Raw genomic sequence first — 19,711 nt, forward strand, 5'->3', positions numbered from 1 at the left:
ACATGTCGCTCTATTTTTGATTTGCAATATCCAAATAGCGTCACAAACACACAGAGGAAAAGACATTATCTTAATGTGCCGATGGGAACATTGATCTGTGTGGACACTTTGCCTCAGAGGACAGATGATACCTGACCCACATCTACAACACAAAGACCTGGAGGGTGTGTGTGCATGTTTGTGTATTAGTGTCTGTGAAGCCCCCACTCAAACAGAAATGAGTCAAGGTATACAGGTGTATACGTATACAGGTATAGAGGCAAAAAGGGTGGACTATAGGGGGAACAGGGAGGAGCTATAGTATCAAACTGAAGGGAATCTTATAGTATATATATAGGTGTGATGCTTGTACCCACATCAGTCTATCACATCTTCTGTCCCTGAAGCCATCATCCGTTGCCAGCATCACCATGCGAGGTGAGACATAATTGGAAAAAAACATTAGTTTTTAGGATTCTTTTTTGGCTTGCGTGATATATGTCTTTTGCTCTTCTTCCCCCAGCTATTGTATTGCTGTGTCTGTTGGAAGCAGCCTTTGTCCAGGCTTTTGATTTTGCCTGGCCAGGACCTGGCACAAATACTGGAAATGTAGGTGTCAATCCCAACTCAGAAAATGGTGAGTTTTTTTTAATAAATCAAGAAATGGATCATAGTCAAGGTGTCTGCACATATTCTCATCTTATTGTATTTCTGTGTGTTCAGCATGTCTTGCGGACCAGGCGTCATGTAGCTGCTGTCTGATGCAGCAGCAGATACAGAGGATGAAGATGTTCTTCAACATGAGCCTCAATGAGCTGGAGAAGGAGCTGACAAAGACAAAGAACGTCCTCAACAATGTCAGAGGTGAGACAAATGCATGAAATACACAAACCATGAGGAAGTCTCTGGAACACCTTAAAGGTCCTATATGATACACATTTTCAGATTTGTATTTTGTTTTCAATGTTCAAAACACATTTAATTTTCCGACTGTCTTTCTGAATACACCTGTATTCAGCCTTCATCTGAAATGCTCCATTTTAGCACCTGTCTTAGCAAACACCCCTACTTAAAAAGCCCCTGCTGATCTGATTAGTTAGTGTTTCAAGGGTCTCTGCACCATCATAACAGCTGGGGAATGTCCACTTACTGCTAGTCCCATGCAGTTCTTTGCTGTCATTTGATTCCTTATCAAGACAGTCTGGTGAGAATTGCTTTACCTTGTCGTTATGGACTTCATAACTGTTTTGCAATGTAAATTAGTTTAATTGAAAACATGCCATCAAAAACTATTGGAATATTGCAATTAGTCACAGTTGAAAAAAAAACTGTTTGACAGCTGTAGTATAGATCCTCTCATACTATTTATATAACACCTACACTTGCTTGTTTATGGCTTTTTACAATGTTCCTTTATTAGTCCTTTATTCACCCTTTAGTGCATAGGCCTACATATAACCAAATACAAAGTTAATATTGGATAAAAGCAAAAAAAGCAACAATGATGAACATAAATGTACTTGAAAAATTAATTTAAAAAAAAAAGAAAAACAAAAACAAGAGGGAAAACAAACAAAAGACAATTTCTTGGGATTAGTTACATTTCATGTAAGAGTTTGCATTATGAGTCTGGTCTGGTGTTATTAATTCTTTCTGCGCATGCCTACACACATATACTGTTTACAATATGGTAAAAAACAAAACACACATATTCTATATTGTCACCCAGTCAAGGCTTCTTCCCACTGTAACCTCTTTTTTGTTTCTCTTTCCCTCTGCATCTTCAGCCAGCCGCAGTGCCTTCTCTGTCGCTCTTACCACTGAGGACAAATTAAAATGCTATGGCCCCTTCCGTGACGACAAGCTCATCATCTACAAACATGTCTTCATCAACCTGGGCGATGGCTTCAATACAGAGACTGGTGTCTTCACTGTTCCACGCTCTGGTGTCTACAGCCTCGCTCTCACTGTCTACAGTGATGCTGGTTCTCCTGGTAACACCTTGGCCGCCTGCGCTGGTCTGCTGGTTAACGGCCAGTTGGTGGCAGGACCCAGAGAAAAAAATATGCAAGACCAAGAGGACAGTGCTACTATTGTTGTGGCCCTCCACCTGAACGCTGGGGACCTGGTGGCCGTCAACCTGCCCATTGGATGTTTCCTGTGCGATGACAGCAGCCACTATAACACTTTCACAGGTTTCCTGCTGTATGCTACTGACTAACTTAGAGAAATGTAGCTGCTCTGAGATTTATTCCAATTCTTGCCCAACTGACGTGGTTCGAATCCGATTCATGAAATCTTTCTATGGTGTCAGTTGCTTTGTAAACTTTCATCAATCTGCTCTTCTGAACTCTCAGCCCAACACATTGCTCTCACCTTACTGGTTTTATCTAATCAAATGTCACTGTATGCCTTAACACAAGCAAGGTTTATTTGTTATATTGGAACCCCTCTCACATATTGGAAATAAAATATCAAAATGTTGTATATCCATGTCGCCATTGTCCATGTTTTGATTAATGAACTGATTAATGTCACAAGTCTGAGGATCTTATAACATCGCTATCACACAATTGCACTCTTTTGTAGCATAGCTTCAGCACTCCAGATTTGATATTGTTGAATTGCAAGTGACACAACAGACACCCAGTGGCATGAAGCGCTGCTGCAGGCACACGTGTCAGCATAGCTTTAATTTACCGTTTTTGTCTTACTACCTATTTTAATTATTAATATTGCAGTACCTTACATTCCTATTCATAGTTTAGTTTAAAAGATAACTACACTCCTTAACCACTTGTCCTCATGGAAAATGAGTCAGTGAATGAATGAATGAATTCAGTCAGTCAGTCATTTTCTGTAACCGCTTGTCCTCGTAAGGGTTGCAGGGGCTGGAGCTAATCCCAGCTGTCATCGGGCGGAAGGTGGGGTACACCCTGGACAGGTCGCCAGACTTTCGCAGGGCCGACACATACAGACAGACAACTGCACACATTCACAGTCACACCTACGGGCAATTTAGAGTCAATCAACCTGAGCTGCATGTCTTTGGACTGTGGGAGGAAGCCGGAGACCCTGGAGAGAATCCACGCAGACACGGGGAGAACACGCAAACTCCGCACAGAAGGGCCCCCGCCCGCGGACCGAACCCTCTTGCTGTGAGGCAACAGTGCTAAGCACGACACCAACATGCCGAACAATGAATGAATGAATGAATTAATTAATTAATTTAAAAGATAAATAGACCTACTAATCACAACACAACAGAGTGACACCACACAAATGGTATTATTAAAGTCAGTGGTGGCTCCTCTCTCTTTTCTGTGGCTTTTTGGCAGGCTAAACTCTATTCTGACACATTAGTGCCTCTCAGGATGAAGACTGAATTGCACCTATAAAAAATCCAGGTACTCTTTAAACATTTCAACTGGGAAGAAGACATGTGGGATGGCCAATCAGATTTCCTCCAGAAACGCCCCTAAAGACACCCTGATTTGAGCATCCTGTCGTTGTTTCTTAAGTAGCAATGATGTGTAGACGATGAAGAAACCTCCGCTGACACCGACTTGGTTGCATAAGAATCAATTTATTACAACAAAGTTCAGCATCCACCAGGCACCATGGTCTGCCTGGGAGAGGATTCGGGACCAATGTGAATCTCTCTCTCTTACAGCTCATGCATGTGTCTTATATAGGTACAAGCATCTACAGATCTATCAGTAAACATTCCTTCACCCATTGTGTTCACTCACAAACACCCCAAGGGGACACATTCCATGTAATTTAAGCCGGGTGTCCATACTCCAGCCATCAGACCCCAAGGCCTAACCATCCCTTAACCTTTGATCTCAAGATAAGAACCATATAAACAGAGCATAATACACCTCAATCCAAAATGAGATGCATCTTAAAATTATCAGTTTGCATTTGCATCGATTTCAGCTGTCAGTCTGAACAAGACTTAATCTTTTTTTTCATAATTTGTGCACATAAATAAGTGCTTAAATAAGTACAGTTGGTTAACTCATTACTTTAGGCTTGTGTCCCATACAGATCTGGCTGAACAGCTTTAATCTAAAATGGCATCCAAACAGAATGGTAATTTAAGTCAGTTTCTCCTATATCTACAGCAAGAACACACGCTGTATGGCTGAAGCACGACTTTTCTATGATAGAGAGGCACTCGTCGATGTTGAGAAAAGATGTATAGAGTTTGGACTGAATGCAGCAGACCACAAGAGGATCCCCACCAATGGCATATGCAGAGCGGCCAGTCAGACCAGAGGGGAGAAACAAAACTGAAAGTGCCGGACGAAGAGAGGGAGGAGAGCCAGCATCAGGGTAAGCCTGACCCGACGGAGGGCTGTTCCTCTACCTAGCCCTCTTCTGGCTGATGCACAGTCGCAGGAGAATAAAGCGGATGAGTTGTGATTAAGACTCACTCAGCGACAGGAAATCAGAGATTGCTCTGCGCACATCTTCACAGAGACATGGTTAACCCCTAACATCCCGGATCAAGCTGTTGCACTGGATAGACTATTCAGTGTTGGGAGCCATAAGGGCACAAGAGTCTGATGCAAATTCAAAAAAAGCACTGCAGGAACTGAATGATGCCACCAGCAGCAACATGCTGAAACAACCGGATGGAATTTTCATGGAAGTTGATTTAATCAGCTCATCATCAGCTCCAAAGATGTAGTAGGATCAAGGACAAATACATTTTGTTTTTTTAAAATTTGTTTAAACAATTACTAATAAATCTACCTTCTACCTTATTTTCCCATCAGACAGCAGTGACCACAGATTTCCTCCTCTTTGGGTGAGACTCAATGTGGAACCATCAGCTGTCAGGACATTATGATGACCTCAGCAGTAGCTAAAGAGCATAAAAGCAGCATTTTTGTGGATGGACCAGACAGTTGGAGAACACTATAAGATCATTTTAGCTATGCAGCTCCATTAAGCGCAATGCTTGGCAGCTAATGAGAAAACTGAACCTATACAGAACACTTCATCCCAAGCGATAGGTGATACCTGGGTGGCATCAACAACAAAGCCCCTGGTGGGTGTGTGCCTGCTTGTGTGTGATTTTGGAAAATGAGATCTCCTTATGATGAAGAAATACACCTCCGCTTATAAAATTATAAAGGCTAATGGGGCGGACAATAAAAAAAAAAAACTGCAAGGAGTGATGCCAAAAGAGGAGGAATAAAAATGTTCGGTAAGAAGGGAGGAGCTCTCCGAAAAATATATATCCACAACTTTTGTCTCACAATCATTCTGCACGCCTTCTGTCCCTCTGACGCCATCATCTTTTACCAGCATCAGCATGAGAGGTGAGACTAAACTGGTCAGATATGCAAGTAGTGCAGACTAGAAATATCCTGCCTGAAGATGGCTTATTAGGGATTTGTATCAAATCTTTCATAACATGGTAGAATGTAATGGTTTAAACATGTATGTTAAAAAGAAAAACAATGTGTGACATAAAGTAAAAGTGAAGTTGATGGTCGATCATTAAAACTTACTCTTCTGCACCTCAAAAAAAGAAAAAAATAGAAAAGAAAAAGAGTCAGCTCATTGTCTATGGAAGGCAATGGCAACTAATGCAAAGTTATCTCTGGGTTTATTTGTTTTAGTGCCTTTGCTCTTTTCCCTACAGCTTTTGTATGGCTGTGTCTGCTTCATACAGCCTTGGGCGGATCTGATTTTACCTGGAACGTCATAACACCATCATATGAGACTTCAGATAACAATGGTGAGAGAATGTTTAGGATATGAGTCTATCCCCTCTGCCATTAAATAGTCAGTGTGTATATATGTACGTCATCCTCCAACTAATGAAATTTTGTATGTGCCTGTGTGTGTGAGTGCAGAGTGTCTTTTGAAGCAGACATCGTGTGGCTGCTGTCTGATGGAGAAGCAGATGTATAGGATGGAAGAGTTCTTCAACGTAACCTACAAAGTAATGCACAAGTTGCTGACGCATTCAAAGAAGGTCCTCGACAATATGAATGGTGAGCGATACATCCGCAAGTCGCACAAATCAGAGTGACAGACCGCGCAAGACATCGTCAAAATATTTCAAACAACAAAATTGATCAACATTTTAGCCCTATAGCCTCATTGTTTCTATTTCTCTGTATTTACAGCCAGCCGCAGCGCCTTCTCTGTCGCTCTAAACAATTACACGAATATGAGGTGCTTCGGCCCCTTCAGCGACGACCAGCCCATCATCTACAAACATGTCTTCCTTAATATGGGTGATGGCTACCAGGACAACGGTACCTTCATCGCTCCCTGCTCAGGCGTCTACAGCTTTGCCGTCACCGCCTACTCCCCAGATTCATCTACTGTCAAAAGTTCTGCCTGCGCCAGTCTGCAGGTTAACGGCCAGGCGGTGGCAATACTCGTCGAACAAGTACTGCGTGACTTTGAAGACAGTGCCACCATTGTTGTGGTTGTGGAGCTGATGGCTGGGGATCAGGTGGTGGTCATCTTGCCCACAGGATGTGTTATCTGTGATCACTACCGCCACTTTAACACTTTTACCGGCTTCCTGCTGTATGCTACAAAATAGCACATCACTATGTAGCTGCTCTGGGCTTTGTACCAACTATTGCCCGTATTGACAGTTTTTTGGGTCTGTTAGATGAAATCTGACTTGTAGCCCTAATATCTATCTCATCTTTTGTTCCATCACCCATCCCCAATACTGTCATCCATATTTTGCTTGTTTCATTTAATCATGGTCTATATTACCGCCCATGAATTAGTAAATTATCTTTGAGGGGAGCAAGGTTTTTAATCAACCTTTGATGTCTTTTCACTGCAACAACTGTTGATTTGTAAACTAAAATGATGTAACGTTGGCTATATATATATATACATATATATATATATATATATATATATATATATATATATATATAGTGTATCTGTGTATCTGAAATCAGTGAAATAAACCAGACTTTTAAACAAACCGCTTCCATTCTGAGTCACTTTGTTTGAATGTCCACTACAAAAACTGACAATACAATGAAGCTAAATACTTGTCAATATAACTATGACATTTTAGACTATTTTTTGGATTGAACTGGATGGAATCATTCTCGATCGCATTATGAGATGTTTAATCGAACCCCTTACCATTTGAAATCTGGATCGACATCAGTTTTCTTGTGCTGTGTTCAGACGCCTTTCACAAGATATTTAATCCTTTGAAACCTGAGCAAATTGGTTTGATTTCTTAAAAAAAAAACACAGGGAAAGAGGGAATTGACAACTTGGCAAGAAATGTTACACAAATTTCATGAAATGGGTAAAAGGTGAAAAGAAAATGACCACAAAATTACTAGACACAAAAAGAGTGGAGTTGGGGTGTAAAAAATAGGGAAAAATGTCCTAATATATATATAAATGTATTCATATATATTTATATTTTTTTCAGCACTTTTTGGGTCATTTTCTTGGTTGTCTTTCACTGTTCTGTTCTGTTCTGTTCTGTTTCTTTTTTTCTTTCTTTTTGTATTATCTGTGCTTATTTTCAGGTAATTTTCCTGTAATCTTTTTAGCCATATCATTCACATTGATCAAATGCAAGCTCTTATTCTGTATTTTATTCTGAACACACATACTGAGATCATAAAAGCAGTGAAGAAGACTCAGGATGAAAAGCAGATCGTGAGCAGATCAGTGTACTTATTACTTAATAAAGCAATTCTTTTTCTTCGAGCCGTATATCACATTAGATACAAAAGATATCAGCACAATACATAAAAATAATTAGGCCGTTCTTGAAGTACTCAAGAACGGCCTTGGTCTCCAGACCGGTCTCAAAACCACTTTCTGAATGTCTCGTCTTGGACTTGGCTGCATTTCTACTTTTACTTGTCTCAGTCTCAGACAATGAGGATTTTTATTTCAAGACCACTGCTGCAGGGATAATCACTAAATGCACTTTGCAAACTGATAATTTTGAATGTTGATTTCAGCTCCTTAGTGGAAAATTCTCCCACATAAAATTCATCTGTGCAATGCATTTTGAGTATTTTATCAAAGCATTTTTCATGGTGCACTTATAAATACACACATATATACAGTACAACAATAAAGAGGTTAATGAAAAGGAATCAGTGTTTGTGTTTTTGTGGGTGTTTTATGAGAATGTGGAGTTTTCAGATTGTTCACTTGCACTGGTTCAGTCTTAGTCTCAGTTTAGGTGGACTCGACTGCAACACTGATTTAAATCATGCAGTTCTTCAGTCTCCTTGCTCATCGGCTGATGAGACTGCCCGGTCACCTCTTTCCTGATGACAGGTGATACCTGGCCTATAACCAAGCACACAAAGAAGTGGACGGGGTGTGTTCGCTTGTTTGAGATTTTTAGAAAGTGAGAGCACCTGATCACCTGATGATGATGATGATGATGATGATGATGATGATGATGATAAAGTTCCCCAGTTATACAGGAAAATACTGCAGACAATTAAAAAAAAAAACAAGGAGGAGCGATGAGATAAAACTTGAAGTTAGCAAGGGAGGAGCTCTGAGAAAAAATATATATCCACAACACTTCCTCGACTGATCGGTCTATCACACCTTCCATCCTACTGAAGCCGTCGCCCTTTAGCTTCAACATGAGAGGTGAGACTTGATACATTTATAAAGGTATTAGTTCAGATAAACAGAAAAAAAAACACAGTATAGTATTTTGCATTTACATGCCTTTGCTCTTCCCCTCCAGCTATTGCACTTCTGTGTCTGTTGCATGCAGCTTTTGCTTTTGTCCCAGCCTCATTTCCTTGGGATAGTGAAGGACTATATGATCAAGTCTCGATGAATGGTAAGGAATTGTGGCTACATAATTCATGTGTCTGCATATATTTTTCTGCAAGTGTATTCATGTGTGTCTGTGTTTAGAGTGTGACAATAAAGATGGCACCTGCAGCTGCTGTTTGATGCTGCAAAAGTTGGAAAGGCTAAGGACCCGCATGTACTCACAACACAGTGAGTTGGAAAGGGAATGCTTAGAAACAGAGAGGAGACTCAGCAATATATTAGGTGAGTTAAACACAAGTTAAACAAAGCTGGAAAGAGTGCAGATTATAAAAGCATTACAATTAACACTCTTATTGTTGATGAGGCCACAATGATCTGTTTTCTGTTTTGTTTTTTTAACTTCCAGCCATTTTTTCTCCCTTTTGCATTTCCAGAAAAACGTGTTGCCATGTCTGTCACTCTGTACAGCGATGCTAACTTTCAGTGTGTGGGCCCCTTTGATGAAGACAGGATCATCCACTACGAACATGCTTACATCAACATGGGTGATTGCTACAACACAACCACTGGTTTCTTTACTGTTCCATGGTCTGGTGTCTACAGCCTCGCGCTCACTGTCTACAGTGACGCTGGTTCACAGGGTCAGAGCTTGGCCGCCTGCGCCAGTCTGATGGTCAACGGCCAGTTGGTAGTCGGCTTTGATGATTCAAATCGTCTCGACCAAGAGGACAGTTGCACTTCTGCTGTGGCCCTCCTTCTAAATGCTGGGGATGAGGTGACTGTCAACCTTCCCGCTGGATGTTTCCTCTGCGATGACGGCAGCCACTATAACACTTTCAGTGCCTTTCTGCTTTACCTTACTGAGCAGGATACAGAGGCATAGTGCACAATTTTGTTTTTTGGGTTGTTTTTTTTTTTATCCTTTTGACAAAGTTAGTTTGCTAAAGGAAATCTTTCTGTGATGCCTCACAGCTTCTCATTTCAATCTGACTTTATTGAAGGAAGACAGTTTTTAAATCTGAATTCAGCCTATACAATTTATAAAGCTTACAAACCTAAAAGCACATATCTTTGTTGTGTCATCTTGTAACATTTTGGAGGATTTTATACACACCCAGGCACCTGTAAAATAAATCTGGATTTAAAAAGTAGTTGGCATTGTAATTGATTTTGTTTCAACTCAATTCATGTATGTTTAATTTGAATAAAATGTCAGTGTATTGAAATATTACTCTTTGCTGTCTGTTCATAATGTAGCTTTGCTATTTTGGATGAAACTGACCCATATTTGTTTTGTTTTTTTTGTTTTGTTTTTGTGTGAGTGACACATGTATAACATAAAGGACTTTATTCACATTTATATACTCCGTTCACATTTAGTTGGACTTTAAGGCTTTTTATGCAACATGTTTACTACTGTTGACAACATAAGAGAACTTCCAAGACACACGTGCAGACCCAAATATAAGCTACAGATTCACAGTTTTTAACTGTGATCCAGGGTTGAGTTTAGCACAATTCAGCATTTTTTGCATGTAATATAACATAAAATAATCTTATTTTTATGACAAGTTTAGCAAAATCAACCGTGAGCCTATGTAATACCCACATTGCATGAAGTAATCCACTTTTTAGCCTGATAAATTTGAAAGTACGGCTTCTGCTGGGGAATGGTAACACCACTTGTACAAGCCAACTGCAGAACAGCAGCACACTTTAATACTAGAGGCTGTAGTGATGACAATAATGGCAATTTGTTTATTCATGCCAATATTTACATGATTTTAAAGAAACAAAGTCTTGGCTTTCAGAGTATAGAACTTTTGTCACCAAATACAATACAATTTTGAAGCAATAATATGTTTATATTGTGCTTTGCTGGCTAAAAAATAAAAGCGCCCCTGAGTTTTTCTATGTATTTTTCCCACAGGACAGCACCTAAACGCTGTAACTTTACATTAATAACGTGACTTTGCACGAAGGACATAATGTCATTTGTAGGGCACTAATTCATTTGAGTGTTGTGTGTGCATTTTCATAGGATATCATATGAATTGTTCTATAAGGATATGGCGATCAAACAGCTTAACTGGAAGAAAGTGTCCCGGTTCTTTCTGAGTTTTGGGAAAACTGGACTAAGTGTCTGAAGACTCATTTGTGTTGCCTTCATTAGTTAGTCTGTCTCTGTTAGGTTGTGCTTTCTTGGATTTTGGCTTTTGGTTACTGTGTTTCTCCCCTCCTGTGTTCCTGTGCTGCCTTTCCCTCTTTAACCCATCTGCACACCTGACCTGCATCAGCCTCGTTAGTCCTTCCTGCTCCTCAGCTCTTCCCAGCCAATCAGCCTGTTCTTCTGCTGCATCACCTTATCCTCCTCATCTGAGCTCCTCCACCCTTTTTCTCCACCTGCACTTCATCCCCTCGCTCACACTTGTTTGTATTTATAATGATCAATGATAGCAATTTCCTAAGTACTCATTGATGCTTTACATAAAGTGCAAAAAGAAAACAAACAGAAGATAAAGACTACAAAATACTGTGAAAACTGAAACTGAAGAACAAACACAAAAACAAAGACCAGAAACCCAATGCAGAGGATATGACAGTTCAGATTTGGGGAGGTTGTGGGAGACAAGTATTGTAGGCTTTAATTTTTTTTTTAGCTCATGTGACATATAGGACCTTTTTTCTTATTTGGTACAACCACAATGCTTTAATGAGTAAGCCTCATTAGCCCTTTGAAACCTTAATCATCATCACTTTTATTGTGCTGCGTTGAGACACCTTTCACAGATTTTGAAACATTTGACCACTAAACAAATTGGTGCACTTTTTTAAAGAAACATGGGGAAAGCCAATGGGAAACTAAACATTAAGTTTCCTACAAATTACAAAAATAGTAGTATTTTTTAGCATTTTTTTAGGTTATTTCCTTTATTTATTTATTCATTTGTTTATTTATTTATTTTTATCTTTCCTAGTTTGGGTTTTTTGTTTTTGTTTTGTGTGTATGTGTGTTTGTTTGTTTTTTGCTATTTTTCCAGTAATTTTCTCGTTAAATTCTGGGTAATTTCTTCTTAAGTTGCTCATGGCCATGTATTTGAAAGAAGCAGGTATGCCCAGATTATAAAGGGTTAAATGTGTAAGCCCAGTCTTGTGAGAAAGCTATTGTTGATAGAAGCCAATAGCTGATAGAAAAAATTTTAAATTCCCCATCTCCTTAGCAAGTCATTGCGGCTTACTTGCTTCATCACAGGAAAACTAACTCTGCCACGTTGTCACCTCCGTATCACACAATCTCTAAAAGATGGCCATTCTTTTATTTTCACCATTATGCAGTAATTCAAAGCTCGGGTCGAAATCACATCTGAGGTCAGGGCACGGCGCACCTCACCTCTATCCCATGCTGTTATGTGAATCATCTCGGAATCTGTTTTCGAAGAGATGTGCGTAAAGAAGACACTAAACACCCGATACACCCTGGCCTCCATTTAGCAGATAAGACCATAAGAGGAACCAGGTCAGTTGACTTGGGACTCCACACACACAGGTGGCTATCATAAAAACACAGACAATGCACTGTCCCTGGAGCCAGGACAACTTTAAAGTTAGTTGTCAACACAGGAAACACCCTGTCATATAATAGGACTGGAAGAACAAGGATAAAAACAAATGCCTGTGCAACTTCAGAATACAAACAATTAATAATAATAATAACAACAACAACAACAACAACAACAACAACAACAACAACAACAACAATAATAATAAAGACAATTACATTTTACATTTCATGTCCAAAAAAGAGTAGGGGGAAGCAAATGCTTGTCTAGTCCTATCATGTAACATTAGGTCTACAAGCTCTTTTTTGATAACATTTTTTTTAATATTCACCTGAACATGTACAATATTAGTAAATTTAGTAATATTTCTGTAGTTCTTTTTCATAAATACCACCAACATTTCCAGCCATTTTCATACTGATCCCCACATTTTGAGGTTCTCAAAAAAAGATATGTTCTGTGTATGAATATTGACTTCAACCATTAAACCAACATGGGTGAAAAGTCCTTTAAATGTAGAGTGAAAAGCGAAATTTGAGCATCTACAGTTTTAAACTCTATCTGCTGATGGTGATATGTAATGTGGTGGCTCCCAGCTTCTTTGTTTCCTTTGAATCTGCCTTTGATAAAAGAACAACAACAGCGACACCTGTCCCTTCCTGTTAACAGCTTTGTGAGTCGTTATTGAACAAATATTGGCCTGCAACATAATTTCGCTCACATGAATACGGAGTCCACTTTAGCCAAGTTACTATCATATATCTCAACACACTCAAACCACAATCAATAAATCTGGGTTTCCTTCAGTGTCTGGAGGGAAAGTCATTATGGGAACACACAGTATCACTACTCTCCTCCTTGTGTCCCAGCTTGAGAACCAGGCGACACCGTATAGTGTTCTCAGATTTAGGCCTTTATCGATGGGCCGATAACACCTCCTATCAGCTGCTTTTGTCCTCTTGCCTGTAGGCCATTATATCCCCCGAGACCTGACAACAATGTTCTCCATATCAGCATTTCTGAGCTGGTGCTGTCCTTTGGGTGGGTGGCAATCAGACACTGCTGTCCCAATAAGGGGTATTGTGGTCCAAATAATATGCTCCAGAAAGTTGCAACAAGATCAATTCTTGTTTTATTACCAAGGACGTGCGTGGCCGTGGTTGTGGAGGCCATTGGCGTGTTGGTGTTTGGCTGTAAAACATTTATGTTTACGTGTGTGTGTGTGTGTGCGTGTGTGTGCGTGCCTACATGTGAGGAGGCGGAGCTTCTGTCATTCACCTCCTCACAGGGAGGATCACCTGGAGTGCTTCAACAAGAAGCTAAAACCACCCTCTGTTAAAACTCTCAGTCTCAGTTTGACAAACTCACAGTCTGTCAGATCAAGGAGAAGGAGGAACAAAAAAACAGTAAGTTTTAAGTTATCGATCTATCCTTTCATAGCACTCACCAGTTTCATCATACAATAAAAATATGTATATATATATATATATATATACATACAAAATTTGTCTCTCTGGCTTTTCAACCACCAATTACCATTCCATATAAGTATTTTTTGTGCTTATTTTGGGTTTATAATGATTGAGTGATGGAGTTTTGTGAAACACAAAAAAAGGTTTGGACAGGTATTGTAATACATCTGGTGGTCATTAATGAATTATAGCGAGTTTTTGTTTGATTAAATATCTCAAATAACAATTAATGGATTAAGCACCTGGATTAGTTGAAGTCAGTTGTGTTGTCTATATTTCCTGTCAGTTTGGGATTATTTTACATTTATATTGATTACTATATAATTTTGTGTGATGATATAAACTGTCATTAACAAATTTCTGATAAACCTCTTGACAATTGTAAGTCCAGTATCCACTATTTTTTGGGGGGGCCCAGACCAGAGCTCTTTAGGTGCTAGTTTACTTAAAGATGGACTTATGGCTAACATGTGCTAACTCCGGTCTGACAGTTCTCATCAACTAATTCAAAGCAGATTTGTTTCAGCTTCTTAATAAGCTTTGATTTGGTGGTTTTTAAGTCCAATGTTGTTGAGACAATGATTGAAAAGTGAATGTTTTGTAGACATTAAGGTAATAAGTAATGTAGCTATTTGATTACTTAATCAAGGTAATGTAAGTTACTACATGTGAATTCTTTTGAAATAAATGTTTTAAATTGGGCAATTAAGTTGATGATATAATATTATAATATATAATAATATATTATAATATAATATATATTAAATATTATAAATGATAATATTGTGCATATTTCTTTTTAATGTATTCATATGTAGCCTCTTTGTAATCACCAACATATTCATTCCTAACTGTTGAATGACTTTTTCTTCACAACTGTAACTTATTACAATTATATCTCTTTTGTCATTTAATCACGTGTAACTAGTTACTCCCCATCACTAATGATAGATCCATCAGCACTTATTGAATATGACATAATTTCAGTGTGAAGAAGGTTCTCACTGGTGACACACTGAAAGCAATTAAATTTGGTTAAACCAGGGGCCATTATGACATTGTGGCCTGCAGATTATCAAACCAATGTCTATGGTGTTGTTTAATGGAAGCGGCTGCACTCAGTTTTCTGCATAAAGGACAGATATTGATAGAAACATCATAAAACCATGCAACATTCACTTGAGTCAATATATATTTGAACAGGCAGCATAAAAAATACTTAATAACTCTGTGACAGAATCTCCGTTAAATGTGACGCTGACCAGTGATATCAGATATGAACAAACACTATGATTTTGTTATTTCAGTCAAATGTAATTGTATTACATGTAGATTGCCTTGTGACACAGCCTCTCTGGTCTGGTCCATGACTGATCCAATACTGAATGCATTTTTTTAAGATGGTTGCATTGCCAGTTTTGTTCCTGTTGGGGTCGCTGTTTCACTGTGGTCATGCGAGGCACACAGAAACCGTTGCTGACCAACTTAAAAATGCTTCAGGTAGGCCAAACAAATTGACACATTTTATTCATGTCATCCAGCACTCATCCACACAGAATAAACATGTTATATTCACACTTCATATCATCCTGCTGTACGTCTCTTGTGAACGCTTTTTTGAAAAAAATATTATTGTATTTGATTTAATTTCTTTAATCCTTTGAAACCTGGAGCAACATCATATGTGCTGCTTTCAGATGTCTTTCCAAGTATGTTAAGCTTTGAACCTTGAGCAAATCACTGTAGTTTCTTTTAAAATATAAAAAAAAATGCAATGAGCAACTTGGTAATAACTGTTTCACAAATTGCCAGAAATGCATAGATTTAGAAAATGATTTTTAAAAAGCAAGGGGAAAATATCTAAAAAAAAAAAAAAAAAAAAAAAAGGCCAGGGAAAAACTATATTTAAAATGATTAGTATTACATATTTAAAATTATAACACAAAAATGTAATAATTTGGAAGGATTTCTGTGTTGTTAATGCATTTATTCATTTATTTTCAGGTAACTTTTTTGTACTTTTCACTAATTTCTTGCTAATTTTGGGGTAATGTCTTCTTTTGTTGCTCAATGCCATCTTCCCATATTTTAAGAGATTCTCAACGGTTACCTTTCATATACTGGGATAAAGTCAACAGAGCAAACATGCTGATTAAAAGCAATATCATGCTTCAAACTGACACCTCTGGCCTTCATGTTAAGCGTCTCTCTTACATATCCTCTTCTCCTTTTCCTCTCTCGCCATTGCTCCATCTTATTCCAGCCCAATTTGAGGGACCTCTGCCCTGCGGGAAGTGGGACTGCGAATGTGTCTACACTAAACAGCGCAGCTGCTGCTGTGCAGCCAACGATTTGTTTGAATTAGAGGACGATATTTTCAGAAAAATTAAAACTTTGTGGCACGGTATCAGCACACTGAAATACAAAGTACATGAGTTCACAGGTGAATATATATACCATGGCAGATGGTAGATTTTAGACCAACACATCTGACAATACACACACAGAAAGTATGTTCGAAGTACTGAAATCCTTTTCTGATACTCAGATAGCGTCCAGATTGCCTTCAAAGCCACCATGGACCAGAGTATTGCCGTTGTAATTCCTGGAACTAACGAAGCTTGTTTTGGTCCTTTCAATACTAATGTGCCGATCCCCTACCATACTGTCAGTCTAAACCATTACTCTGGATATAACCCTTCAATGGGTAAGAAACACACACACACACACACACACATAAGAACTTGACTTGTAAAAAGTTAAGATTAAAGTCTCATGTTAGACTTCACCTCTCTCTGCAGGTGTCTTTACTGCCCCTTGTGCCGGCGTTTATGTCTTTTCCATCACAGTCTACTCATATGTGACGGAGAATGAGCGCCTCTACCACAAAGTAAACCACAAAACAAAACAGTAAAAACAGTAAACAGCTGCAGCAAATTAATTTATAACTCAATTTTGTGTTTTGTTGCAACTGTAGGTGCAGCTGATGAAAAATGGGAAAGTGATGGTCAGCGTGTGGGAGAACAATCGAGAAGATCATGAAGACAACGCCGTTCAGGTAAGACGTACAAAAAAAATATTGCATAACAAGAGCAAAGTAACATAACTGTACAAACAGTGATATAATTTCATAAATTCAAATCAAATTTTAAATTATGGGGTAAAAAACCCTTGTGATTTTGTACTAGCTATGTGAAACATGACACTGTTTACTGTGCACACTTTCAGGAGGCAGTAATGGAGCTGCAGCAAGGTGATCAGGTCTACGCCGAGCTGATGTCTGGGAGGAAGCTCTGTAAACACCTGAATTACAATATCTTTACTGGTCACATACTGTACCCCTACTCCTACCCTTATGGGTATGGTCATGATTATGAGTATGACTATGATTACGAGTCTGAGTATTAATCTTTCAGGACCATTCACTCATCTGAAATCCTGATTCATGAAAACAAAACTATCATTTTTTGTCGCATGTTTACCCACCAGAAGTAGAATTGTGACCGATCTCATGACAAACCCATAGTTTAAACCCTGCAGTACAAAAAAACAAGGTTAAGTTGTGCACATGCAGACATGTGAATGCAGGCTTTTGTAATAAAAAACAAAAAACAAAGAGCCGTTTATTTTTTGAAAAGCATGAAAAACAGAAAGTAGCATTTTTGGATATAATTGCAGCATTGCTAAAATGCACATTTGAATAAAATACCATGACTACAATAGCAATGTGTACAGATAAAGTGTGACATTGTTTTGACAAGTGATGTACCTTTACTTTCAAATTTGACATTTTGTGTTACCTTGCCACATATACATAAACTATATGTATAAACCACTATTTGCCTGTGTATTACTCAAGTCATACCCCCCCCACACACACACACACACACACACACACAAAGTCATACAAATAGACCATGAATGGAAATAGGTAGCAATCAGAGGCTTTGATATGATTTGGGAATGACAACAGCAGGTCATAACGCTGCCGCTGCCCTATGACAGTATTGTATAACACTGTAAACAACTGCCTTTCATGGACGCTTATTACAAATGATGTAAACCAGCCAGGCGAAGTAAATTCCTTCATGACGTAAGAGCGGCTTACACACATGCTGCACACACTTTCACAAACACACACGATGTGAGTTTAGACATACCAGTCATTCCAGTAGAAAGTTTCTGAGGCAGCAGGAAGCTTGTGGGTCAACATAAAGAACCACGAGACAAAATATATATTTTATCCATACTGACATTTTGAGGCAAATGTTCATAATTTACCAAAGCTGTGCGATATATTAATGCATATGTGCATTTTTTAATCTATTTATATATCATTCTGTTTTTATATACAGTGTTTCTTTTTTTACAACGATTTCTGAGCCAATAGTGACGTCATTACGTTCTAACGTACGCTGTTTTGTGTAGCTTGAATGACAATAAAGTCAATTGAAGTCTAGTTCTTTACTTATTGCATGTAAACACAGTTTTGTACACAAAGCAAAAGGTCCATGACACAGACCTGTTCAGTTTAGTTTTTGTGGTCGAGATGAAACAAAATGTTCCAACCCGTCAATGAAAATTGTTCTCAAGATTGCGATCTGATTTGTTGCAGTTCTGTATGTATGAAGTTTACATGCTACATTAGTGTTTAGGTAAGAGCGGTTACATATGAGCGTCTCGTCCTGACTGTGATCTGTCTCACTTCTAACTTTCCACTGAGGCGCTGAAGCCAACTGCTGTTATGAGCGTACGATCAACACCTCTTAAATTCGAACAGGAGAGCTTTGCCAAATAGTGACTGTAATGGAAGTGATGGAAATGTCACACACACACACACACACACACACACACACACACACACACACACACACACACACACTGGGTGCAGCTTCTGAAGAGGACCCAGGACTTACATGGAGTTCTCTGTCTGAATGATGATGACTCTGTTACTCCTCCTTGCTGCTATTTCTCTCTCCTCCATCATCTTCTCTTCTCCCTTTTCTTCTCTTCTCCTCCTTCTTCCTCCTTTCCTCTTATTTCTCCTTTGCTCCATCTTTCTTTTCTTTCATCATTCTTCCTCTCCTCTCCTCTCAACTCCTCTCCTCTCCTCCTTTACCCTATCCTGTTCTCTTCTTCATCCTCTCCCTTCCTCTCCTGCTTCATCCTCAATTTTCTCCCCTCTCCTCCTTCTTTCTCTCCTCTCCTCACTTCCCCTTATTTATCCTCTCATCCCCTTTCTCCACTTCTCTCTCCTCCTTCATCCTTTCCTCTCCTTTTCTGTGACCTCCTCTCCTCCATCCTCTCATGTCATTGTTCTTTCTGTCTTCTCATTCTTATCTCCCAGTTTTCCTCTCATCTCTCTCTTCCTCTCCTCTATTCCTTCATCATTTCCTCTCCATCTTCATCTCTCCTTTCTCTATTCATCTGCTCTATCCTTCTCTCCCCTTATTCATCATTATATCTCCCCTTTTCTCTACTTTTTTCCTCTCCCCATCCTCCTATCTTCCCTCCCTTCAGTGTCTCCTCTCTCCTCTCCTCCTTCCATCTCATCATCTTTTCCTCTCCTTCTTTAGCATTTCATTTTCATTGTTTTCTCTTTCAAATTTCAGTGCTGTTTGAACAATATTGCCAAAGCATGAACAGAGATGGTTATATAAATACATAGGATTAAAAAATGTCCTGAAAAATGTACATTAAACATGTTTGTTTGGGGCTTTTTTGTTTGTTGTGTGTGTGTGTGTGTGTGTGTGTGTGTGTGTGTGTGTATGTTACATCTACTATACAAAAGTAGTTAATGTTTGTTTTGTGTTTAAAAAAACAATCCAAAACAATAAAATTTTACACTTTCTTCCCTTTTTCTTTCGTACTATCCTGTTTTCTCCTCTCCTCTCCTGTCCTCTCCTCCTTCATCATCTC

At 38.9% G+C, this 19,711-nt stretch overlaps 4 protein-coding genes across 4 annotated transcripts; all 4 read left to right on the plus strand.

Annotated features, from left to right (window-relative positions):
- The first annotated feature begins 740 nt into the window (after positions 1-740).
- LOC121943384 (complement C1q-like protein 4) lies at positions 741-2,416 on the plus strand. The gene is made up of 2 exons (XM_042486908.2): positions 741-843; positions 1,767-2,416. The coding sequence occupies exons 1-2, from the start codon at positions 741-743 to the stop codon at positions 2,198-2,200; spliced, it is 537 nt and encodes a 178-aa protein (XP_042342842.2). The 3' UTR covers positions 2,201-2,416.
- A 2,824-nt stretch (positions 2,417-5,240) lies between these two features.
- LOC121943385 (uncharacterized) lies at positions 5,241-6,961 on the plus strand. The gene is made up of 4 exons (XM_088078266.1): positions 5,241-5,315; positions 5,642-5,737; positions 5,856-5,996; positions 6,132-6,961. Exons 1-4 carry the CDS (start codon positions 5,309-5,311, stop codon positions 6,557-6,559), a joined length of 672 nt encoding a protein of 223 aa, XP_087934392.1. The 5' UTR covers positions 5,241-5,308; the 3' UTR covers positions 6,560-6,961.
- Positions 6,962-8,492: 1,531 nt separating this feature from the next.
- On the plus strand, positions 8,493-9,986 carry LOC121943386 (complement C1q-like protein 4). Its single transcript, XM_088078267.1, has 4 exons — positions 8,493-8,625; positions 8,726-8,824; positions 8,902-9,042; positions 9,195-9,986. Exons 1-4 carry the CDS (start codon positions 8,619-8,621, stop codon positions 9,641-9,643), a joined length of 696 nt encoding a protein of 231 aa, XP_087934393.1. The 5' UTR covers positions 8,493-8,618; the 3' UTR covers positions 9,644-9,986.
- Positions 9,987-13,660: 3,674 nt separating this feature from the next.
- cbln18 (cerebellin 18) lies at positions 13,661-17,630 on the plus strand. Its single transcript, XM_088078268.1, has 7 exons — positions 13,661-13,726; positions 15,193-15,292; positions 16,056-16,235; positions 16,341-16,499; positions 16,594-16,682; positions 16,770-16,850; positions 17,021-17,630. The coding sequence occupies exons 2-7, from the start codon at positions 15,193-15,195 to the stop codon at positions 17,198-17,200; spliced, it is 789 nt and encodes a 262-aa protein (XP_087934394.1). The 5' UTR covers positions 13,661-13,726; the 3' UTR covers positions 17,201-17,630.
- The last annotated feature ends 2,081 nt before the right edge of the window (positions 17,631-19,711 follow it).

The sequence above is a fragment of the Plectropomus leopardus genome, chromosome 6 (assembly GCF_026936395.1).
Source record: "Plectropomus leopardus strain MGB_pleo_1.0 chromosome 6, ASM2693639v1, whole genome shotgun sequence".
In the NCBI taxonomy this organism is placed as follows: domain Eukaryota; kingdom Metazoa; phylum Chordata; class Actinopteri; order Perciformes; family Serranidae; genus Plectropomus; species Plectropomus leopardus.